We start from the raw sequence: 26,375 nt of genomic DNA on the forward strand, positions 1-26,375 counted from the left end.
ACCTCTGCAAAATAAAGCCAATCTTCAAAAACAAGAAACACAAAACCCCAAGTCCTAAATACCTAACAATATGATAAATAATTATATGATCAGATGGAAGACCAAAGTTCATCATAAGTGATTTATCAAAGAACAAATACATTTTACTTAAAATGTTAAAAAATAATGAAGTCCAATATGCTGGTTACTTCATTCTTAACACTACTGACACCAAAATCCTGCACTCAAGAATATCCTGATTCCTATTAAATTTGCGTCAATATAAGTTTGTTTAGAAATATTTTAAGTAGTAACCATATTATCCAAAAGAACAACCACAACCAAAAAAGGCAGGGGGAATTCTACCTGAGACACACACACACACGGCTTCTAATGAGTTTGGTGAATATATTTATTAAAGGTACAAATTAAAATTCTATTGGCCCCAAGCCACCAACTGCAAAAGGACCACACAATAGAAGTCCCCTGTCCTTGTCAAACTACAGTGGGAAGGCAGAGGAGGTTTTGGGGGGGAGGGGGGCTGTAAGAGATCAACCGAAGGACTTGTACGCATGCATATAAGCATAACCAATGGATAAAAGACACTGGGGGGGGGGGGGGGGGGACAGGTAAAGGCATGTACTGGGGGGAAGGGGAGGGTGGGGGGAGGTCAATGGGGGAAAAAAAGAGACATATGTACTACTATTTTTAATACTTCAAACAATTTTAAAAAATGTTAAAAAAAATAAAATAAATAAAAAAAAATGTTTGATGAAAAAAAAAAAAAGAAGAAGAAGAAGTCCCCTGTCCGCCCCCATCTACTGAGGAGATGTGGTATTTAGGTCATGCCATAAACCAGAATGTAAATAAGTATAAGCTGTAGTATGCGATCCCTACTATACTTCACTGAGCTGTGATCCTACCAAGGCTTTTCCTCTTTTAGGTCATTCCAAAGTGGAATATGTAAGATTTAAAAGGCAAACTGGGACCTATTAGGCAATTTAAAACATTTATCAAAATTGGAATTTACTCTACACAGATACACACATATAAAATAAGCTTTGTTCAAGGTCATGTATTACACTATTGTTTCTAATTTTAAAAAGGGACATTTATGATTTTTAGTAATAGGGAACAAGTTACATAAATTAAGGAAACCCAGGTAGCTTATATGCTGCTCCTATCTGTTAGGAAAGAGTAGAGTGGGAAAAATATATTTACATATTTTTGCATAAAATATAGCTATAAGGATACATAAGAAACTAGAAAATCTGGCTGCCTCAAGGTAGGGGAAATGGGGAACTAAGAATGGGAGTGGGGACGAAGTGAATGTTTAAACTAATTCTAAAACACTGGTTTTTCTTAAGTGATTGCTAATTTTTAAAACAAGTCCTTTGTAAGTCTGTTTAATCATTTATAAAATGGGAGGAAAAAATAATACCTACCTAAGAGTTACTATGACAAAATTGAGATCTTGCATATAAAGTGATTTACAATTCCTAGCCCACTTTTCAAAATCATTTACAGCATCTCTGGCCCTTATTCCTTGTACCTTGTATGGTGTTGCACACCTAACTGTATCTTAAGCAACTACTGTGAAATAAATGAATGAGCCCTAACCTGTTTGGCTCAGTGGATAGAGCGTCGGCCTGCGGACTCAAGGGTCCCAGGTTCGATTCCAGTCAAGGGCATGTACCTTGGTTGCGGGCACATCCCAGTAGGGAGTGTGCAGGAGGCAGCTGATCGATGTTTCTCTCTCATCGATGTTTCTAACTCTCTATCCCTCTCCCTTCCTCTCTGTAAAAAAAAAATCAATAAAATATATTTAAAAAAAAAAAAAAAAGAAATGAATGAGACCTTTCTGAAAGTATCACCAGATTTCCCATCAGATAGCATTCTGCAAAAGTATTGTATTTTAGGAAATCAACCATCTTCATACTTACAGGGATGCTCCAGACCTGTATTCCATCACTGTAACCAATCATAATCAGCAAAGGCGGCTCATTCCCAGTACTGTGTATTTCATGAAATTCCAGATTTCTTGATGTATCTACATTAGAATTAAATAACAGGAATTAAAAAGACACAATGTCAGTCAAGAAAGCAACATACTTCTTTAATGCCATTAGTACTACAATTGTCTCACAATAAAAATTAAGTGCAAAAGTATTTGGAAGACCTCATTAAAGAAAGTGAACAGCCCGGCTGGTGTGGCTCAGCAGTTGAGCAATGACCCAAAAACCAACAGGTTGCCAGTTCGATTACCAGTCAAGACACATGGCTGGGTTGTGGGTTATTCAGTTCACTGACACCCCTGCCTCCTCCCTTTAGGCATCTTAGATACTCCTCCGATCTTATTTTTTTATCAATCATCTCAGTAATTTCTGTCAATAATCTACATTCTCTTATCCTTTTTTGTGGGATCTTTGCATAGCATCCAAATAGCAAAACCCTATTCCTAGGTGAACCCAACTACCCACTATCCTAGTATGTTCTATGGCAGCCATATGCTGATATAGAAACATCACTGTGGGACAGAATTGGTACACTATAAATTAAATTACCTCCACAAGCCTCAACTGCACGCTCAAAACTGCACAACAAATGTATTGTTTAGAGAACTTAATTTATAATTTCTTCAATGACTTTCTTAAACTTTGTCCCAGTCCTGACTCCGCCCACTCCTCACTCCAATAATCTGTCTCATACTGCACAGGGAAACTAGAAACTTCCTGTTGCCAAAGACCGATTTGCATCTGCGGCAGCAGCTTCACCTTCCATCCTATTACAAACAGTTGTCTTTCCTGCTGTCTAAAGCAAACCCCTCCCCATCTGTGCTTTGGGTCCCATCCTCCACCACCTTCTCAGGGGCCCTTTTTCCAATCATTCCTTTTCTGTATCTTCGATTCCTTCCATGGATAGTTTCAAGGAGCATTTACACATGCTGAAGTATTCCCTATTTTTTTCAAATAAACCGGTACCAGGGGATTTTAGATATAAATAATGTAGATAAAATTAAACTCTGAAAGATAATACAGAAAAGTATTTTCATGATCACAGTATAGGGAAAGATTTCTTCACAGACACGGACACAAAACTCTTAGTGAGACAGGCCAGTAAGCCAAGAGAAGTGGAATAGAGAAACTAGATAGTTAAACAGCAGTTTGTAGCCATCTAGTAAATCCTATCTTCCCTAAACCAGGGACACTTAAGAGTAAATGATTTACACGTGACCTCCCCAACCAGAGGATAAATAGCTTAAGTCATCCTACTCAGGGAGACAGATAGCAGAAATCCAATTATTGCCATTTGCCAACCACACCCAAGGACAGATGAAGTTAAGTCTTCATCTATTCTCTGAGAATAAATCTCATTTTGGTACATCAGCATAAAGTTGATGAATATTCTATTGACATCCTCCCTAAGACTTCCCCTAAACACCCAGCCTTTAAAACCCCTCAAAAGGAAGGTCAGGCCCTAGCTGGTTTGGTTCAGTGAATAGAGCGTTGGCCTGTGGACTGAAAGGTCAAGGGCATGTGCCCGGATTGTGGGCTCAACCCCCAATAGGGGACATGCAGGAGGCAGCCAATCAATGGTTCTTTCTCATCATTGATGTTTCTATCTCTCTTTCCCTCTCCCTTCCGCTCTGAAATCAGTAAAATATATTTAATTAAAAAAAGGAAGGTCAGAAGGTCCAGTGCATGCTCTCCCTCCCAGCAGCATGCCTGTGCCTCCCCCACCTCCACCCCTGAACCTTCCCCCCACTTCTTTCCCCACAGGCAGGCATCTCCTAAATTCTAAGGGACTCCATGAGGCTTGCAAACAGGGCATCAATGGTTAGCAGCCACTAATCCCAGGCAACCCCCTGACCCTGTCCCGAAGGGCCCCCTTTTCTCTGGCTTCTTAGTAAGCCAAAGCAGACCAGCCTAAGCTGATTTCCCCAGCCTGTTCTTATTTCCCTGCCTCCAGCTTTAATAAAAGTCCTCTAAAATTCACCTGGACTCGTGTTGTGAAATTTTTCCTGCACAAAATCAAGAACCCACACACTACCAGCTGGCCCTAGGCAGACCAGTTCAGGGCCTGGTCCCCTTTCCAGTAACATTAGCACAAAAGATTGACAAATTCTACTGCATTATTTTTTACATTAAAATGAAGAACTTCTGTTAATCAGGAGCCACTCTTACCACAAGAGTGAAAAGGCAAGCCACAGCATGGGAGAAGAGTCTTGCAACAAGCATAACCCCACAAGGATTCATACAGTACATGTAACAATTAAAAATCGATATGAAAGATAAAGTCATTAGAAAAATAAGCAAGAGACATGAAACAGCACTTCAAAAAGAGGATATTCAAAGGATCAATAAAACACGAAAAGTGGCTGGACCTCATCTGCTGTAACCAAGGAAATGCTAATTAAAACCGCAATGACAAAACCAAGTGTTGGGAGGATGTGGAGCAAATGGATTGCTTGTTCACTGCTGTGAATTTAATTAGTACAACCACTTGGGAAAACAGTTTGACAACTTACTCAAGTCCAAGATACCACGCCCTTTGACAGCAGTTCCACTCTAGGTATACATGCTCATTAGAAGCATGAGCACACACATATACACTAAGAGACATGCATAAGAATATCCGTAGCAAGACTATTTGAAAAGAGCCAAAAGCTACAATCAATGCAAAGGTCCATCAACAGAATGGACAAACACAGTGTTATATTGATACAATGGAATACTTTGGAGCACAGAAAAAAGAATGAACCACTACCATACACCGTAACATGAATGAACCTCACAGACATAATGAGCAAAATAAGCCAGACACAAAAGACCTTATATTGAATAATTCTATCTATATGAAATTCAAAATCTCCAGGAAATTAGTAATACTCTTTTTGTTACCATACATGATGGTTACAGAGGTGTTGGACTTGCAAAAATTTCACTGATCTACACTTTAGTTTTGTGTTCTTTACCATGATGTTTGCACAATATAAATGTTTATAAAAATCATAAATTAAAGCAACAATATCCTTCTCCCTGTATTTGATTTCATCACTCTCCTCTCCTTCTAGAAGCTAAATTCCTTGATTGAGTTGTTTATAACTGTCATCTATTTTTGATTTCTCATTCACCCAAAAATACATTTCAGGATGGTTTCTGCCCCTAACACTCCTCCAATGTGACTTTTGCTATAGTCTCCAATCACCTCCAAGTTGTTGTTAAAGAGAAAACTATAGGCCCAAAATGGCAACCCTCATTCTAAAAGCCCCTGATACCAAACCTACATTTAATACCTGACCTACCTGCGATTTCAACCTCTCCCAGAAACTTACCAGCCTGGAATTTTATGGTCAAGAACCGGTAAGGTTATCTGTTAAGAGGACCCTCTCCATCCTCAATCTGCATAACAAAAACCACTCAGGCCCTGGCCAGTGTGGCTCAATTGGTTGAGCATCGGCCCATACACCAAGAGTCCCTGGTTCAATTCCAGGTCAGGGCTCGTGCCGTTTCAGGCTCGATACTCAGTGGGGAGCATGCAGGAGGCAACCAATCTCTGTCTCTCTCCGTCTTTCTCTTTCTCTCCCTTCTTCTCTCTTAGTACAATAAAAATACTTTTTTAAAAAAACAACCACCTGTATCTCTTTCCCTCAATGATGTTCAGCCCAAAAATAATCCTTTCTTTTCTTTTCTCCCTTGCCCTCTTCTTCCTAAAAAAAAACTTCCATTTTGTACAAGCCCTGGGAGCACCCTTCTGGTTGCCAGAATGGGTACTACCCAATTCATAAATCACTTGTAACCCCACCCCCACCCCAATGAATTTCAGTGAATTTCTTGTAACCCCTTACATTTTTCCCTTTGATTCTGCTATGTAAAACTGCTTCCCGGCAATTGTCGTCAGTTTGACTCAAATAAACTCATAAAAATTCTCTACAGGTTTGAATGTTTTCCTTTTCTTCTCACAGTATACCCTCCCCTAGGTGATCCCATTGCTTCAGTTAGTATCTCTTCAGCATGAGTTGTTGGGTATCTCAATAGTAGAGCAAATTCCACTCAAAAATCATTATTTTTCTCCCCACATCTGATCTTCCAGGGTTCCCTCTTTCAGTGAAAAAGCAGCATCAGGAACCACCTTCTTCCTTCCTTCTAGCATTAAACCTCCCCCTAACCCTGTCTTCCTAACCAGCTCTCTTCTTACACCACAACCCTGTCCTAGCTCCGTCTATTCTAAAAGCATAACTAACTTCCCATATCCACCACTGCCCAACAGTCACAGTGCTCTCTCTAAAACACAAATAATGACATACCTCCTCACCTCCATTCTCTACATTAGGGACTTCCTGCTGCCCAAATATAAAGATCAAAACATAGCTTATGGTCATTAATGTTTTAATGCTGGGGTTTTTGTTTTGTTTTCTAAAAAAAAAAAAAGGAAGGGAGAGAGAGAAAGAAACATCAATGATGAGAGGGAATCATTGATTGGCTGCCTCCTGCACTCCCCACACTGGGGATTGAGCATATGCCCTGACCGGGATTCAAACTGTGACCTCCTGGTTCAACCACTGAGAAACACCAGCCAGGCTTAATGCTGATTTTTTTTAATAGAAATTCATCAACATAAAGTTACTAGCACATGATTCTATTTCCAGCAAAATTCAGAATTATAAGCTTATTTTCCTAGGGCATAATTAATTCTCTTTATATCTAACACTTAATGGTCATTCCTAATTTTCAGTGTGCTTTGGTATAGATACATCATCTAATCTGACACACATATATAATCCTGTTTTATATGCAGAACCAGAGCCAATTTCATTTTATCATTGACAAGAACAAGTTAGGTATAATTTACTCAAAGCTGAAGGGAAATCTCAGGACTATTTTCTTTTTAATTACGCTTTTTATTATTATTTTTTTTTTCTGTTCATCCTCACCCGAGGACATTTTTCCATTGATATTTAGAGAGTGGGAGGGTGGGGGAAAGACAAAGAGAAAGAAACATCAATGTGAGAGAGACACATAGGTTGGTTGCCTGCCCAATGTACCCCAACCAGGGATAGGGATCAAGCCTGCAACTGAGGTACATGCCCTTGAATGGAATCGAACCCAGGACCCTTCAGTCCAAAGGCCAATGCTCTATCCACTGAGACAAACCAGCTAGGGCTCAGGACTCTTGATACACAACCTAGTCATCTTTCTACTATAGCTACCACCTGGATCACAGGTTGTCAATACACTCATGTTCATAGCAGCGTTATTCACAAAGCCTAAAGGTGGACACAACCCAAATGGAACATCAAAGGACAAACAGAGAACAGAATGTGGTGCACGCACACAAAGGAGTTTACACAGCCTTAAAAAGAAAGAAAAAACCTACACATGCTACAACATAAATGAATCTGAGGACATTATACCACGTGAAATGAGCCAGTCACATAAAGACAAATACTATATGACACCACTTATGAGGAACTTGAGTAGTCATATTCAGAGTCATAAATAGAACTGTCGTTGCCAGAGGCTAGTGGGGAGGAGAGAATGTGAAATTGTTGTTTAATGGGTATAAAATTTCAGTTTTACAAAATGAAGAGTTCTAGAGATCAGTTGCATAACAAAGTGAATGTGCAGTAGGTCCTCCACTAATAAATTTCATTCAATATCATTTCATTATAATGTTGATGAGATACTGTAGGCAATTAACTCTTGTTTATATCAATTAGCCTATGTTAAAACTGGTTTCCTTATACTTCGTTTCACCATAGTTCCAAGAACCTATCAACAATGTTAACTGAGGACTTACTGTACATAAGACTACTAAACCATACACTTAAAAATGGTTAAAATAATACACTTTATGTGCATTTTACCGTAATTAATCTTTTTATTCCCCTTAAATCAATCACTTGCAACTAAAGAAGGGGCTGTTGAATATAAAAACTGGTACCTAAGTATAGTATTAGACTTCATATTAGAATGCCAAGTCAAGAAAGGCGATGGAGTGCAACGAGCTTCCCCCTCACAGATTAGTGACTTGGCAGTTCTGGTTATACTGTAGCGAACCAGCTGGATAACCTAGTGTGCTTTGGGTCTCAAACCATATGCACACCTTCAGGGAATTTGATAGAAAAATATCAGGATATGAAACTTTTGGCTACTTCTTTTTCAGTATGGTACCTTAAGGAAAACAAGCTTAGGCATGAATCAGACTGTCTGAAAGAGAAACAGAACAGTGATCATGATACAAAAGGCCCTTGTCCTACTCTCTAATGACCTCCAAAAGTAATCATCTGTACCTAACAACAGCCCAAATTAGAGCATGGATTAGGAATGGAGATACCTAGGAGGATGCAGGACTGGTTCCCCAACCCCCAACCATGATAAACCATATCAACCGGGATGCAGACTGGAGGGAAGGGGCTACCTGGCAGCACTTTATAATTTTAAGCAAAAGAGCAGAGCTCCCAGGACTGTTGGAAGAAACAGAAAGCAATCACCAAAGCAGAGTTCAATTCAAACACTGCATTATAATTAGTAACAAAGAAGGAAAAGGAAGGACTTATGCTAATAAACAAAGAAATTTGAGCCATAAAAAGAAAATGAAAAATACAGTAAGCTTTCAAAAAGAGATACTGTAGGAAATGTTTATAACCATAAATAACCACCCCTACAAATGAATGCTTTGTTCCCCATAAAGAGGGCCCAAGCCCTGACCGGTGTGGCTCAGTGGATAGAGCGTCAGCCTGCAGACTGAAGGGTCCTGGGTTCGATTCCCAGCCAAGGGCATGATGTACCTTGGTTGCGGGCACATCCCCTGGTGGGGGCGTGCAGGAGGCAGCTGATCGATGTTCCTCTCTCTTCGATGTTTCTAACTCTCTCTCCCTCTTCCTTCCTCTCTGTAAAAAAAAAAAAAAATCAATAAAATATATTTAAAAAAAAAAAAAAAAAAGAGGGCCCAAGAGGTTGTCATTATTTGAATGAACCAGCTGATAGAGAATCCAAAATTCAGAAGAAACCAATTAGCAGAGGCGATACTTAGCCTCTCTCATCCTGGACAGTAGCTTTTTTATTTTTATTTTTTATTTCATGTTCTTTATTGATTTCAGAAAGGAAGGGAAAGGGAGAGAGAGATAGAAACATCAATGATGACAGAGAACCACTGGTCAAGCCCACAACTCAGGCACGTGCCCCTGACCGGAACTGAACCCGGGACCCTTCAGTCCACAGTTCGACACTCTATCCACTGAGCCAAACTGGCCAGGGCCTAGACAGTAGCTTTTAAAGGAAAATAAGGCATTACCATTTTAAAAGTCTAGAGGAGACAAAGACTCAAGAGTATGGTATCAATCAAGGTCCAATTAGGAAATTAAAACAACTCAGCGTATTTGTAACTGGGAATTTAATGCAGACAACTGGTAGCTGAGAAGGAACTGTGAGGCAGCCTACTGGATTAGCATCAGCAGGAAGTCATTACTACCCCTAGCCTAGGAAGACACAGAGGAGTGCAGGGTGCTGAGGTCACCTGTTAAAAACTGGACTGCGAGTACAACTGCCCAAGGGAACCTAAAACCACAGAGAAAAAGCAGCCACTGACAGGGAGGAGAGAGAATATACTCTTCCCTCTCTCCCACCCTCCCGCTCAATTTCTCACCAGTACCTCCACAACTCAGCTAGGTAACAGACATGGTAGCCTGGGAAACATTCGGGGGCAGCCGCCTCTCACCTCGACTTAAAGTTTTAAGGCTAGGCCCTATGGATCCATTGCTTTCAGACTTGTACAATACCACATTAGTTCTAAGGAAGTTTCTGTAATGTGGTTATGCTATTTTAAATTAAACACAAATTGAGTCCGCCCTAACCGGTTTGGCTCAGTGGATAGAGCGTCAGCCTGGGGACTGAAGGGTCCCAGGTTTGATTCCGGTCAAGGGCATGTACCTTGGTTGCAGGCACATCCCCAGTGGGGGGTGTGCAGGAGGCAGCTGATCGATGTTTCTCTCTCATCGATGTTTCTAACTCTCTGTCCCTCTCCCTTCCTCTCTGTAAAAAATCAATAAAATATATTTTTTAAAAAAAATTGAGTCCGAGTGGAGCGAGCGAGCTGAGTGGTTGTGTACTTGTGTCTCGGAGACTGGTAGCGCTTGCAGCATGGCTGACCAAATGACTCAAGAGCAGATTGCAGAATTCAAAGAAGCTTTTTCACTATTTGACAAGGATGGTGATGGAACTATAACAACAAAGGAATTGGGAACTGTAATGAGGTCTCTTGGGCAGGATCCCATAGAAGCAGAGTTACAGGACATGATAAATGAAGTGGATGCTGATGATAATGGCACAATCGACTTCCCAGAATTTCTGACAATGATGGCAAGAAAAATGAAAGACACAGACAGTGAAGAAGAAATTCGAGAAGCATTCTGTGTGTTTGATAAGGATGGCAATGGCTATATTAGTGCAGCAGAGCTTCGCCATGTGATGACAAACTTTGGAGAGAAGTTAACAGATGAAGAGGTTGATGAAATGATCAGGGAAGCAGATATTGATGGTGATGGTCAAGTAAACTATGAAGAGTTTGTACAAATGATGACAGCAAAGTGAAGATATTATACAGAATGTGTTAAATTTCTTATACAAAATTGTTTATTTGTCTTTTCTTTGTAACTTATCTGTAAAAGGTTCCCCCTACTGTCAAAAAAATATATATGCATGTATAGTAATTAGGACTTCATCCCTCCATGTTTTCTTCCCTTATCTTACTGTTATTGTCCTGAAACCTTATTTTAGAAAATTGATCAAGTAACATGTTGCATGTGGCTTACTCTGGATATATCTAAGCCCTTCTGCACATCTAAACTTAGATGGAGTTGGTCAAATGAGGGAACATCTCGTTATGCCTTTTTTTAAGTAGTTTTCTTTAGCAACTGTCAGCATGTTGTTGTTGAAGTGTGGAGTTGTAACTCTGCGTGGACTATGGACAGTCAACAATATGTACTTAAAAGCTGCACTATTGCAAAACGGGTGTATTATCCAGGTACTCATACACTATTTTTTTTGTACTGCTGGTCCTGTACCAGAAACATTTTCTTTTATTGTTACTTGTTTTTTAAATTTTGTTTAGCCACTTAAAGAAAATCTGCTTATGGCACAATTTGCCTCAAATCCATTCCAAGTTGTATATTTGTTTTCCAATAAAAAAAGATTTTTATCCAAAAAAAATTAAATAATTAAACACAAATTTATTTTGAAAACTAAAAAGTTACTAAAAGAGAAAGTAATCTGACTCAAGAATCAGGTCAACCTGAAGCAAACAGTGAATGTATAAGCCCCAAAAAGTTAAAACCATACCATTTAAATCTGCATTTTCAAATCTGACCCAGACTATTTTCTCCTTTTCTTCTGTTAGAGGTGTTCCACTGTAAGCCTGCATAGTAAACAGAAATGTTTGAATAAAAATATTTTACAGTTCTAATATTACTGATGTTTAAAACAAAGAGTAACTTAAAGCCAACACTATCCCTCTACAATTTCACCAATCCTACATCTTGGAAACAGCACATTTTGTAATATTTGTACTCCCAAAGAAAGTTATCCAGGAGTCTGAAAACCTTGGTCAAAAAAGGGTTTTTAAGCTACTAAAATACTGCAGAAGCCCTGACCAGGTGGCTCAGTGGGTTGAAGTATTGTTCCATTACACCAAATGGTTGTGGGTTCATTCCCCAATCAGGACATGTATGGGAGGCAACCAATCAATGTTTCTTTCACATTGTTGTTTCTCTCTCTCTCTCTCTCTCTCTCTCTCTAAAAAATCAATAAAAAACATGTCCCTAGGTGAGGATTTAAACAAGTATTTTTGAAAAGAATTGCAGAAACCTAAAATATAATAAACATAGTATATTAGAAAGCATTACTATAATTTAAAGGCACTCAAAAAACTAAATCATTTCCTATATTAGCCAACAAATAAGAAGTCTTAAAAAAACAAAACTAGCCGAAACCGGTTTGGCTCAGTGGATAGAGCGTCGGCCTGCGGACTGAAAGGTCCCAGGTTTGATTCCGGTCAAGGGCATGTACCTTGGTTGCAGGCACATCCCCAGTGGGAGGTGTGCAGGAGGCAGCTGATCGATGGTTTCTCTCTCATCGATGTTTCTAACTCTCTATCCCTCTCCCTTCCTCTCTGTAAAAAATCAATAAAATAAAAAAATTCTTAAAAAAAAAAAAAAAAAAAACTACCTCAGGTATCTATTTAGTTCCCGTGTATTTATGATCAGGCAATTTACACTCTACCCAAAATTTTCAAGCGTGTTACTTTCTTACAGCAATAGGAAATATAATCAATAATATTGTAATAACTATGTATGTACTAGAATTATCAGGGACATCACTTCTTACATTATATAATTGTCTAACTACTAGTCTATACACCTGGAACTAATATAAAGATTGAACATCATCTGTAATTGAAAAATAAAATTTTTTAAATGTACTCCTTGATATTATAAATAGAATGATAGGATAGTACATACATATTACCTCATTTTCCTAAATCATAAAGCAATTAAAAGCTTTATTTGCTTTTCTCTTGTAGGCTTAAAAATACAGCACAAAAACACAAAAATAAATTCACTTGTTTGTAGTCATACGCACAAGAAGGAGTATTACTTTCTTCATGCCTCCAGCTGGAGGGCAGTGTTGGGGGTGGAAAAAAAGTATTACTTTTTCAGTCTCTGATCTGGCCTCTACACTTAACCTATTAGCTAGTTTCTACAAGCCTGCAAGGGTCACAAAGATAAACATAAACTGCCCTGAAGTCATAGGAAAGGTGTCAAGGGTTCTCATCAGTAGTCAAAGGGAGTCATCTCTCCATAAATCGAGTGTTTTTATTGTGTGAATTTACAAATATTTAGAATGTCAACAAAAGAGCTGCAATATTTTCAATTATAAAGTGGTTCTCAGTTCAGAGAATTATTATTTAATATGGTATATCAAAAGCATACAAAAACTACCACATAATTTGTGTTATATATGAACTGCTTTAAATTTCCATACCAATTTAAAGTCCCTATACTTACCATACAAAGGTAAAGGACATTGAAAATACTATTAAAAGACAGTTACTTTAATTGTAAGTTTACTATACACAAAAAAATTCTTTATTTCAATTGTCTTTTTAAATAAAGTGAGTTGTGAATAGGGCAGTTAATTTCTTTGGAGAAGAGAAAAACACACACTATAACCTACTTTATCTTCAACCATCTCATCCTTATCACCAGTTATCTTCTCATCCTTATCTTCTCCTCTTCCTCCTTGGTCTTGCCCTTATCATCCTTGAAAACTATTTTTTAAAAATAATTTTTTATTTTGGAATAATTTTAGATTACTAAACAGTACAGAAAGTTCTCATATACACCTTAGCCAGATTCCTCTAATGTGCACTACCTAATTTAACTAAGTTTTACCTTACCATGGTACATTCGTCAAAACTCTGAAGCTAATTGATGCAATACTACTAATTAAGCCTCAGATCTCACGGGATTTCACCAGTTTTTCCACTAACGTCCTTTCTCTGCTCCAGGATCCAATCTAAGACACATTACAGTTAGGACTTTTTTCCTATCTCAGGCTCTTATTCAGTCTGGTAAAGGAGTAACATTTTATCAACATTTCCTTCAGTTTAGCAGATTATCCAGCTGCTTATCACCTGCAGCATTATTCAACATTCTCCTTTGCAACATCTAAAGATGTTGTCCTTTGACTTCTGGGTGATATGCAGAACAAAACAAGGATGAAAGAAGCCTTTCAGTATATGGGGATTCCAGAACTTCTTTGTTTTCCTCCTCAGGGAGAAGTAAGATTTTCATAGAAAGACTTGTATACTTTTGTTATGTCTTCAGGTTTTCCTTTCTCCTTCCCAGACATGGTATTCTTTTTTTTTTTTTTTAATATATCTTATTGATTTTTTACAGAGAGGAAGGGAGAGGGATAGAGAGTTAGAAACATCAATGAGAGAGAAACATCCATCAGCTGCCTCCTGTGCACCCCCTTCTGGGGATGTGCCTGCAACCAAAGTACATGCCCTTGACCGGAATCGAACCTGGGACCCTTCAGTCCCCAGGCTGATGCTCTATTCACTGAGCCAAATCGGTCAAGGCCAGACATGGTATTCTTTACTAAGCATTCCTGAGAAAATTCTGTGAAGGTAACGGAAGCATCTGAGTATTGCTTCTTGTGTGCCTGCCAGCAGGTTTGCACAAAGAAGGTAAATGACATTACGTCACTTTGCATCTCAACTTAAGATAATCTTTGCCCATGTTTAGATATTTCATTCCCAGTGATGCACAGACGCACGCAGTGCCCATCCAGCTTTCACTTGCTGTCTTAATGGTGGTTAAGCATACTACCAAACTGACTATTAGCCCTTCTTTTTTGTTGTTAATCCTCACCTGAGGATATTTTTCCATTTTTAGAGAAAGTGGAAAGGAGGGGGAGAGACAGAGAGAAACATTGATGTGAGAAAGACACATCAATTGGTTGCCTCCCACACATGACCCAACCCGGGCCTGGGATCGAGCCTGCAATGGAGGTGCATGCCCTTGGCCAGAATCAAACCCAGGACCCTTCAGTCCACAGGCCAATTCTCTATCCACTGAGCCAAACCGGCTAGGGCTTAACCCTCCTTCTTCAACCAAAATCCAACTGCCCTAAACCTATAATTTAGAGTCCACAACTGACAGGATTTGTTTATTTCTCCTTTTATTCCTTATCTGGTTTCTAACATAGCTACACATTCATAATCACAAAGTTATTGTTGAATTTTAAAAGACAAAGCTAAGATCACTGTAGACATGTTTTTTTCACTGTAGAGAAAATAACTTCCATTGTGTGCTGTCAAAAGTATAATGTTTAATAAAAGCAAATCATTCTATAGGAAAAACATATATAATTTCATATAATTTACTTGACTGCTATTACCACTTGGGCTGACCACAATTTTTTACCCTGAAAATGTAAAATTTTCAAAAAGACTTAAATGAGAAGATTTGAACTTTAACTTTTTTTTCTTTGTTAAAATTATTTTTAGCCCTAACCGGTTTGGCTCAGTAGATAGAGCGTCGGCCTGTGGACTGAAGGGTCCTGGGTTCGATTCTGGTCAAGGGCATGTACCTTGGTTGCAGGCTCGATCCCCAGTAGGGGTTGTGCAGGAGGCACCTGATCAGTGTTTCTCTCTCACCCATTTTTTTAACTCTCTATCCCTCTCCCTTCCTCTCTGTAAAAATCAATAAAATATTTTTTAATTATTTTTAACAACTTTTCAAAAGTACAATTATTAAATAAAAGGGCACAGCTAAGGGTTTCTATAAGTCATCAATGATATCTCTTGAACACAATGGGAATTCACTCTATTTGTGATAGCTAAAGAAGCTAATGCCACTTTAACACATTTTCTCCTTTTGGGGGTTATTTAGAGAACCCAAGAATAATTTCCAGGCTCCATGAATTTGATGATTCCCAGAATAGAACAGAATTTGGAACATAGTATCATCAGCAAAAAATATCATTTTCCAAGTGGCTAACCACAAAGTATCAATGGGGGCTTCTGAATTAAATGTGGAATAAAGACTATGATGTACACCTGAGACCCATATAAAATAATAATGAATGTAAATTATAATTGGAAAATAACATTTACATTTAAAAAAATTGAGATTATGAGTCACCAAATCTAGCCTACCACCTGTTTCATAAAGTTTTATTTTAATACAGCCCTGCCCTTTGCTTTACATAAAAAGCAGTGATGCCCGGCCAGTGTGGCTCAATGGTTGAGCATCAAACAATGAACCAGAAGGTCACGGTTCAATTCCCGGTCAGGGCACATGCCGGGGGCTGCGGGCTCGATACCCAGTGTGGGGTGTTCAGGAGGCAACAAATCAATGATTCTCTCATCACTGATGTTTCTCTCTCTCTTTCCCTTTCCCTTCCTCTCTGAAATCAATAAAAATATATATTTTTTTAAAAGCAGTTCTGAGTAGTTGCTAAAAAGATTATATGACTTGCAAAAGTTTATCCAGCCCTTTACAGAAACAGTTCACCAACTGCTGCACTAGACCATGAAGTTTTAAGGATGGTCATAAAGTACCTCCTCAACTTGACAGTGCTGGATCCATAATGGTTGCTCAAGAAAATGTCTGCTGCCTAAATTTTTGCTTTCTTTCCAAAATAGAATGACTTGCATAACATAAATTTCTTGAATGAATATTCTAATTCTTAGATCAATGACTATAACTTTACTTCCACAGTTACTACTCTGATCCAAATCTTCAGTCAATTGCATAGATTAACCCCTTTCTAACATATAATGTTAATAAGAACTAAATTAATCGTCTATCTTCCAGCATTTTTACCCTATCAGTTTTAGCAGCCTATTTTCAATCTATTACTCACTCTAGTATTCTTGTTTCCCTAGAAAAGTCTCCCTCAAAGCCCCTGACCACAACCTTTCTTCTCCAGCCAACCAACACTGCTTGCTATGCAGGGTTTCCATTAGCACAAAAGTTGCCTTTGTAAAAATCTGATAAAGAGGCACTCTAGGGCAGGCAAACTACAAAATTTTTGAAATGCCCCTTCCTTGGAACATGCCAGAGCTCAGGGCTTACAAGAAAGGAGCAGTTTGTAGAAGACCTAAGCCTGGCGTTCTCAGAAGAATACAGGAAGCTCTCCAGCCATAGGAACTCTGTTGCCTTCCATGCCCAACTAACTAATTTCCTTCAACATGAAATACCCAACCTCTCCATTCATTTCAATTAATGCTGTTCCCAATGACCTTTGGAACTGAAGCCTTTCACTCTTTCTTGGCTATGTATGCATTCCCTTTGTAATTAAATATTCAGTCTATACTACATGTGTAACACTATTTGATATATTGTTACTACCTCTGGTTGTTTCAAAAACTTTGACTTCCCTTATTCATCGAGTTCTTCAAGAAAAAAAAAAAAAAAGCATGTATTTCTCCTTACATGCCCCGCAGACCTGCAGACCTTGTCATTGTGGCCTATTTTCATTAAAGGTGATTAAACATAATAAATACCAACATTCTTTGGTACTTTCTCATATTTGATGAATACTCTAATACAACCGAAATCTGAAGTCTAGAGTTTTCTAGGACCCTCTGGTAAAACCGATCTCTGAATGTCCTTTCTGAACAGTGCGATTACAGATGCTTTAGCAGTCAGGGAATACTGGCACCACAAGGAGAAAGAAGAAACCTTCCCCTTCAGTAGTTCCACTAAACATTGCTTCCCAAAGCTAATGTTTCACACGAATCACCTGAGATTCTTACTATAGACACGAAGTACTAGATGCCACCTCAATGCCACTCAGCCAAACGCTCTGGGAGAAGGGCCTGGAAATTACTATTTTCAGTAAGCGTGCCAAGTGATACTTATGTTAAGTCTGGGCATCAGTGCCCTAGGGATGATCCCAGGAGGGCAGCTCTCATTCTTCATCGCACATGGACACAGAGGGAGCAGTAAGGAGCTTACTTTCTCACAGGCTAAAGTAACAGGGCATACTCTGTGTAACATAAAAATACTGCTCAATATGAAAGAGACATAGATTTGTGCTCAGTATATAGGATTTAGTTCACGTAATACCTAGTTAATGAAATGTAAAGCATGTATTGCTTGTCTCACTTCAGTCAGGCATCATTTAACCAGGACAAGGGAAAGACTATGGAAACAGAACCCAACTAGAGAGTCCCAAGTCCCTCTCTCAACTACCATCTCACCTTGATTCCTCTTAGGAGAGCAAGTTCTGAGGAATAATAATGGTGCCACAGTCAGCACAAAACTCAGGTACATCTAATAACAAGTAGAGTTCCTCCCTACCAATATTCAGGATACTAAAACATCAAGTCTTTTTGAAGTTGGTGATACTAGTATCAAGTTTAGGAAACAGTGCATTTAAGAGGCTCCCTGGACAAAGGTAAAACCTACTGTTTTGGAAACCTCAGACACTTACCTGCGGCACAACATCCTGTAGAAAAGTCACAACACTTTCCATGTAGGACTGCTCCCTGCAAAGAGGACAATTAGATAAAATTTATCATGACAGCTTAAGACAAACATGGAAAAGTTCTAAGCCCTTAGAAAGTCACTCAATATTTTTTTAAAAGCCTAACTCACATTACCTGATAATTCTGCTAAGCTTTCTTTCATTGAATGTTATTAAATGCAAACTGAGATCTTAACAATTCTAAACATCTCTTCTGAAAAGTCATGCTATCTTAACTTGATATAGAGAACTTCTAACTCATACTTGAAGGAGTGATGACAGAAGACTTGGCTAAAGCAAAACCTTCCTCTTGAGTCAGAGAAGACTGCCCTAATTACCAGTAGACCAAGAAAACCTGTTGCTGATGACTCAGTATATAGTGACCTTCGCTTTAAATTGGTTATGAACCTAGTCCCTTATATGCATAGAGAAAAATGAATCTGTATTTTTTCTACAGGTAACTTTTGCCACATACAAGACATGGGAAAGTATTAAAATGCTCAAGGACACTAAAATATTTTAAATGGGAAGTCAGGAATTAGAGAAAAAAATTCTTCAAAATACCAAATCAAATTCATTCCAGAGAGATGTGAAAAATTACATTTAGGGAAATAATGAGATCCTAAATCCTATTTTAAAATATACCTTACATACCTACAGAACTAAAACCACAAAACATTGTGATTAGGCCTATCTCTCCAAACTCATTTTTCTGCCACTCCCTTAATTTGCTTTACTTCAGTCACATGCAACTTCAATTCCTAGATTATACCAAGCTCTTCTTTTAATCAAGACCTGTACACTAGCTTTCTACCTAAAGTCCTTCCCATACTCTCAGCCTTCCCTTTCAGATCTCCACCTAAATTGTTATCTCCTCAGAGAAGCATTCCCTGATAGACTTAAGTCATACTCCCCATTGTCATTCCCTATCATAGCACACTGCATTGATGAGAGCCTGTAACGACTTTCCTTATTCACTATTTCCCCCACTAGAATGTAAACTCTATTACAGAAAGGAATCCATCTCTCATATTTACCTTATACCTTCAGAATCTATAAGCCAGTACTTAGGCATGGAGTTGATGTTCAAGCATTGTTAAAAGAATACTGAATGGCGGTATTTTTTTAAACCACAAAAATTATGTATTGCATTATAAAAAGCAATAAGTGTTGAATATGGTGAGGCAGCAAAGATAAACTGCCTGGATTTGATCCAGGTTCCCCTTCTTGGCTGTTACCAAAGAACAATTTACTTAATTTCTCTCTGCTCTGGTCTCTTCACCTATAAAATGAAGAGTGAAATAGTACCTAACTTATAGCTAATAACATGCTTATTGCCACTGTCCATAGTTAACAAAGACATATAGCCTTGGGAAATGCAGGAGGAGAAAAAAGAAAGTTTTGTGGTAAAATATCATATTACCCATATACTTTTGTTATTCTGAGAAGGCACTCTTTATGTAACATGCTCAACTTCCCAAGGGAAATCCACAATGTTACAATTCCCTTATGAACATTTTAAAAAGCAGAAGTAGGAGGTCACAGTTCAATTCCTGGTCAGGACATATGCACTGGTGGCAGCCTCAATCCCCAGTGGGGCAGCATGCAGAAGGCAGCCAATTGATAATTCTCATCATTGATGTTTCTATCTCTCTCTCCCTCTCCCTTACTGAAATCAATAAAAATATTTTTTTTTAAAAAAGCAGAAAAGTTTCAACTCCTTAGCCAGGTATTGAAAGTTCTTAATTATCCACCTCAAACTATTTCATATAATAAGTCAACTTTTCTGCTTCTTTCATGAAAATAGCTTACCTTACCCACATCTTCTCAATCAATTCCCTTTGCCCAAAATGTACCCTTTGATTCTAACTGCCCAAACACTATTCAGCCTTTACAGTACACTATAAATGTTAGCTTCCTAACAAAAACTTTTCAAATCTAAAATACTAAAATATTCACACAAAAATACTCTAAATTCTCATGCTACTTTGCTAGCATCTTTTTTATTGATTATAGTGATTGCAAACATACATATCTTTTCCTTTTTTAAATATGTTTTTAATGATTTCAGAGAGAGGAAGGGAGAGGGAAAGAGATAGAAACATCAATGATGAGAGAATCATGGATCAGCTGCCTCCTGTATGCCCACTACTGGGGACTGAGCCCGCAACCCCGTCATGCCCCCTGTTGGGAAATCCAACCAGGATCACCAGCTGGCTCAAGCATACATATCTTAAAACTACATTAGATTATATGCTCCTAGAAAGTATACATAAAAGCCCTGGCTGGGTGGCTCAGTTGGCTGGAGCATCATACTGTACATCAAAAAGGTTTGGGGTTCTTTAATGAACAAGAATAGATCCAGAGACAAATGGTAGGAGGGGGGGTTTAGAGAGCAACCAAAGGACTTGTATGCATGCATATTAGCATAACCAATGGACACAGACACTGGGGTGGTGAGGGCTTGCCCCGGGTGGGAATGGCTGGGGGGGGGGGTGTCAATTGGGGCAAAAGGAGACATATATAAAACTTTAGACAATAAAAAAATAAAATAAATTTTAAAAAAGGTCTGGGGTTCAATTCCCAGCCAGGGCACATACATAGGTTGAGGGTTCCAATCCCAGTCAGGGTAAATATGGGAGGCAACTGATCGATGGTTCTCTCTCTCTTTATCTGAATCTCTCTTCCTCTCTCTCTCTAGCTCTCTTTCCCTTCCTCTCTCCTTTCCTCTTTCTAAAAAATCAATAAACATAAGGATTTTTTTTAAAGTAAGTATCCATATGCTTAAAATACATAAATGCAGCCCTAGCTAGTTTGGATTAGTACATCCGGACTGAAGGATCTCAAGTCAAGGGAATGTACCTCTGTTTAAGGCTAGGTCGCTGGCCCTGGTTGGGGCAATGTGTGAGAGAAACTAATCAATGTTTCTCTCTAACATCGATGTTTCTTTCTCTGTCTCTTCCCCTTCCTTCTACTCTCTCTAAAAATCAATGGGAAAATATACTCAGGTGAGGATTAACAAAAATAAAAAATATATAGACATGTACTCTTTATGACACTGACTTTGAAACTTTCTGACTGAGATCTTAGTGTAAAGAAATACATTTTACATCACAATCTAGTAAACAGATATATCTCTGTGTGTGCCATAAAACAATACTCTCAACTCTATTTTCTATTAATTCTATTTCTTTTTTGAATAATAGTCCTGATCCAATAAATTGTTTAATAACCCACTAATTGTTAAACCTAGAGTATGAAAAAACATTACTCTTTAAGATTTAGCATAGTGCTTTTCATGTACTGTGTAAATAAATGTGCTGAATACATCAACTTGACCCTCCAATTATTCCTTTTATTTGGCCTTGGCAATGATATTTAACATCCTACAAAGCCAAAATTAAATAGATTCTACAAAGTAATCATTGTTCAAAAAGGAAACCTGAGTGTTAAATCACTATTCTGAATAATCTTTCTTCAGCTATCAGGCTTATTCTGAAATATGCTTACGTGGCAGCCTGAGGGCGAACCACAACTCCACCAGTACAACGACTGGGTCTTCTTGGGGAATCTGTAGCCATAGCTTCATTCACAAAACCTGTTGTTTCCAGAACAAAAAATAAAAAAAAAAATCATTATTGTTGGGAGTAGGGAGAAAGGATTATGGTTAATTACCGAGATTTTTTTTTATTTGAACCAAACCTCAGAACCACAAAACTAGCTAAGACTCTTGCTGGACCCTTTGATGTACTGTTAAGATAAACTAGAAAAGAGAACCAGATCATGGATGGGAAGTCTAGTGCAGGATCACTTTATAAAAACAAATGTGCTACCTATTTAAGCCAAAATTTTAAAATGTACTGCAATTTTATGTTGATATAGTTAAAATACACATGGTACAATATTTCAAGACCAAATGGAACAGTAGGGTAATACCATCCAACTAAGACTGTTGTAATCTGTAAGAAAGCATATTGTAACTGTGGTAATGGATCTTAACTAGACTTACTGTGGCGATTGTTTTCAATATATACAAATATCAAATCATTATGCTGTACACTTAAAACTAATATAATATGTCAATTATATCTTTAAAAAAAAGTCTGCATGGCCCCACCAGTGGTTGAGTGCCAAACCAGGAGGTCACAGTTCGATTTACGATCAGGGCACATGTCCGGGTTGCCAGCTCCAGCCCCAGTAGGGGGCGTGCAGGAGGCAACCGGTAGATGGTTCTCTTTCATCATTAATGTTTCTATCTCTCTCCCTCTCCCTTCCTCTCTGAAATCAATAAAAATATATATTTTTTAAATAAAGATAAAAAAAGACTGCATGGTCATAATTAGCAAGATTTTTAAAAGCAGTTGTATTAACCCCCTGCTATTGGAACCTAATCACCAGTCTAAATAAGTTTAAAAAAAACTTAAGACATTAGAAGCCCCTTATCCTTTACTCTCATATCACTGATTCCTCATCCCTAATAAGCATCTGAATCATTGGGGAGGTTTTAAGAGCATGGAGTGTATTTGGTTAAGGTTTAAAGGAGAATTGACAGCAATATTAAATATCTCTTACAGGGCTCAGGAAAGCCCACAGCCTGGAACTAATTTTGAAAAACCCCTAAAACCCTCACTTCTAAGTAGGGAGCATTCTACCACCTTATTTGACAACTTTGAAACTGATGAGTCCCATATGCTACAACCAAAACACCCTTTGCCCCAACCAGCCCAGGTACCCCTTCCTCAATGGGTATCTTCACCTCCAGCCCCTCAGCCCTCTCATTTCCACACCACCCTTTATTTCCAAACACAGCCTCCCAAGAACTGTCCTATGAGGGCCCTGTCTCCTGAAGACGACCATGGCCAGTTCCTCAGGCCCCACTCTCCTGAAAGACACTAGTACAGGGCTACCCACTTAACCTCCAACGCTGTGCCACAGCTGCCCCCCGGCCGCCCTCTGGCCCCTTGCCCTACCTTCCTCCCCTCCCCCTCCAATCTCCACAGCTTCCCCTCGCCGAATTCCTGCCAGTCAAGCCCTCTCCACTCACGCGGCTTGCCCCTCGTCCTCTCCAAGCCTCCCCAAAGACACAGCCCCGCCAACCCTCTCACCGGCCGCCCGCCGGTAAACGCTGTTCTCCAGCTCAAGCCTCACTGTTTGGAGTCCCCTTGTGATTGACGGCTACCACTTCCTACCACGCCTCAGCGGAACTACCTTTTTAGCCAATCCCAGAAGCAAACTGTCTACGGCCGGGCACCGCCCTTAGAGGTCAGCTTCGCCAACCAGCAAGTAGAAATGAGGCGGACCCGCCTCCTGAAACTATCCAATCCGCTGGGGCTCGAGGAAAAACAAAACAGTATGTAAATTCGGGTAAAATCAAGGTGTCAAGTTCGGTTGCGAACGCCGGCCGGAGGAATTACGGACATGTGTATTTTCCATTGCAGACAGCACCTTCGTGGGTTTGTCAAAAAGCATCATGCCCCAGACTCCTGTGCACCTCACCTGAGCGTCTCAGGCTAGGAATCCGAGGACCGGGACACTGGTCTGTTTACATAGAATTCTCGCGACAGCTGGTTAGAAGCTCAAAGCACGTGGACATGGCAGCTGCCAATCACTTTTGGTTGGCCACTCATCCATTCCAAACCCGCCTTCTGCCCCGCCCTTGTAGATGATGTGTTTACCTTCCGGGAAGCTAGGTTGGTAGAGAGTGGTGGGCAGCCCTGGAGCTAAGGAGGTGTTGATCTGAAGGAGGGACGCGGCAAGTAATCTCCTCAATTTAATCTAGGTTTGTGGACCACACCTGACTCCTCCCTTCCCTCCTTCTGCCTCCCGGAAGGAAGAAATCAAAATCTCGCCGGTGTTGTTTCCTTAGTTACATTTCTATATAATAATGAATAATAATTATTGCATTTATTGACTTATTGAACAAACGCTCAGTAAATACAAAGGCTCTAAGAAGGAAGTGAATTTTGAGTAAGAACGAGGAAAATACTATGGTTTAAGCAAAGTGAACTAATATAGAAAACTAGTTAGGAAAGGTAAGCAATGTCCAGACGGACTATGGTTTTGTACAGGATTTATAAGGAATTTCAATTTTATTTTAGAGTGAGAATCAATTGGAGGACTTTCAGCTAGGAAGTGTCATAATCGTATTTACATTTCTAAAAGATCATTTTACCTACTAAACAGAAAATAAACTTTTGTCAGGGAAGGGACAAAGGAAGCAGTGGATCAAGTATGGAGGCTATTTCATTAGACCAGGTAGGAGAAGGGGTCTAGAAGTGAAGCAGTAGAGGTGAAAAGTTGTGAATTTCAGAATATTTTGGAAAAGAGAATTGAGAGATCTTGATAATGCATTGGATGTGGAATAGAAGGAAAAGAGAGAATCAAAGAAGATGCCTGTGTTTTGAGCTTGAGCAACTGAGTGATGACATTTACAGATAGGATGAACAGAGGTAAAGTTCCACATCTTGTTTTACATTTCAGATATATTGTATTTCTTCAAATTTATTGTTTATCAGGAGTGACTGAAATGAAAATATAAGAGTCTATCATCATCATGGAAATGGCTTTAAGAGAAAATTGGTCAGAGGAATATTACTGCTTCCCATTGTCAACCAGTAAATAGTTGCATTTGAATTTCTTTGACTTGGATTCATACCTTGTAAACTGTAGAAGGAATATTATGTGTCTCATAGGATTTTTATAGGAGTAAATAAATTTAAAATTCTTAGAACCAGTTAGAAACTTCTCCAAATTAACTAATTACTAGTTAACCAATGAATTAGTTCTAAGTCCTTCATTTTTTTCTCTGCAGACATGGTGTGATTCTCTCATGAGCCTTCAAATCCTATCTAATAAAAGAGTAATATGCAAATTAACCATCACTCCGCTATACCCACAATCCATGCCCACAAGCCATGCCACCAGCCAATCAGGAGTGAATATGCAAATAAACCCAACCAAGATGGCTACGGCCACAGAGAGCAGGAGGGAGGCTTGGGTTTCCCCAGCAATGGAGGAAGCCAAGCTTTCCGCCTGCCCTTGCCGGCCTAGGCCTCCACTCAAGGCTACAAAGTTTCAATGATAGAAGATACATAAACCCAAACAGAAATGGCGGCAGCCAGGGAGCTGGAAAGAGCAGGAGGCTAGGGTTGCCCCTGGTGATGGAGGAAGCCAAGCTTTCCACACACTCTGGCCAGCCCAGACCTCCGCTTAAGGCTACAAAGTTTCAATTATAGAAGATACATAAATCCCCCCAAAAATGGCTGCCTCCACGGAGGGAGCAGAAGGCTTGGCTCCGCTCCAGGCTACAAAGTTTCAATTGTAGAAGATAAATAAACCCCAAATACCAGGGCCTCCACTTGGGTTGCCAGGGGGCGTGGCTGGCCTGCAAACCACTACAGGCCCCTCCCCCAGGCCACCCCACGCCCCAAGGGAACCCCCACCCTGATCCCGGACACCCTTCAAGGCAAACCAGCTGGCCCCCACCCATACACCAGGCCTCTATCCTATCTAATAAAAGAGTAATATGCAAATTGACCATCACTCCAACACACAAGATGGCTGCCCCCATGTGGTCAAAGATCCTGCCCCCATGTGGACACAAGATGGCTGCCACAAGATGGCCAGCAGGGGAGGGCAGTTAGGAGGGACCAGGCCTGCAGGGGAGAGCAGTTGGGGGGGACAAGGCCTGCAGGGGAGGGCAGTTAGGGGTGACCAGGCCTGCAGGGGAGGGCAGTTAGGGGAAAACAGGCTGGCAGGGGAGCAGTTAGGCATCAATCAGGCTGGCAGGGGAGTGGTTAGGGGGTGATCAGGCTGGCAGGCAGAAGCAGTTAGGGGCAATTAGGAAGGCAGGCAGGCGAGCAGTTGGGAGCCAGCAGTCCTGGGTTGTGAGAGGGATGTCCGACTGCCCGTTTAGGTCCGATCCCACTGGGATTGGGCATAAACGGGCAGTTGGACATCCCTCGAGTGTTCCAGATTGGAGGGGGTACAGGCTGGGCTGAGGGACACAAACCCCCATGCACGAATTTCGTGCACTGGGCCTCTAGTAAAAAATAAAATTTATGGTAATCATTTTTTGAATATGAGTGCTTAGTACATATTGCCAGCTCATGAATCATTTCAAAGTTATGGGATCTGGGGAAACTTTTCAACAATCTGTTCTTCTGACTGATCAACCCCAGCTAGCAAATACATTTTCAGCATAAAAGAGTGAGTTCAAGTCAGAGTTCTGTGTGTTATCCTAGTTACTACAATGTCCACTATAATAAATCACTAATGACTAAAGTTGCCTTTCCTACAGTCCCCAGGGAATTGTCAAGGAACTATCCACACATATGCAAACAAAATGTTAAGGTC

The 26,375-nt window shown here is 39.6% G+C and overlaps 2 protein-coding genes across 19 annotated transcripts in view; one reads left to right on the plus strand and one right to left on the minus strand.

The window, feature by feature from the left end:
* BCAS3 (BCAS3 microtubule associated cell migration factor) overlaps positions 1-23,226 on the minus strand; it is a 490,554-nt gene extending 467,328 nt beyond the window's left edge. For 9 of the 18 annotated variants that reach the window (XM_080677777.1, XM_080677787.1, XM_080677784.1 and 6 more), the window contains exons 1-5: positions 23,126-23,209; positions 21,531-21,618; positions 17,988-18,042; positions 11,319-11,394; positions 1,923-2,029 (exon numbers count right to left, since the gene is read on the minus strand). In XM_080677777.1, coding sequence (XP_080533903.1) covers positions 1,923-2,029; positions 11,319-11,394; positions 17,988-18,042; positions 21,531-21,601 — 309 coding nt within the window. In that variant the 5' untranslated portion in view covers positions 21,602-21,618; positions 23,126-23,209. Of the gene's footprint in view, positions 1-1,922; positions 2,030-11,318; positions 11,395-17,987; positions 18,043-21,530; positions 21,619-23,064 lie in introns of all 18 variants that reach the window. The other 9 variants (XM_080677776.1, XM_080677789.1, XM_080677786.1 and 6 more) reach the window with 3 other exon arrangements.
* LOC308252913 (calmodulin-alpha) lies at positions 10,060-10,656 on the plus strand. Its single transcript, XM_080677792.1, has one exon. The coding sequence runs from the start codon at positions 10,122-10,124 to the stop codon at positions 10,569-10,571; it is 450 nt and encodes a 149-aa protein (XP_080533918.1). The 5' UTR covers positions 10,060-10,121; the 3' UTR covers positions 10,572-10,656.
* Positions 23,227-26,375: the final 3,149 nt, after the last annotated feature.

This window comes from Plecotus auritus, assembly GCF_963455305.1.
Source record: "Plecotus auritus genome assembly, chromosome: 7".
Lineage (NCBI taxonomy): Eukaryota > Metazoa > Chordata > Mammalia > Chiroptera > Vespertilionidae > Plecotus > Plecotus auritus.

Coding starts and splice junctions, on each gene's coding strand:
- LOC308252913 (XM_080677792.1), top strand. CDS start 10,122: ATGGCTGACCAAATGACTCAAGAGCAGATTGCAGAATTCAAAGAAGCT.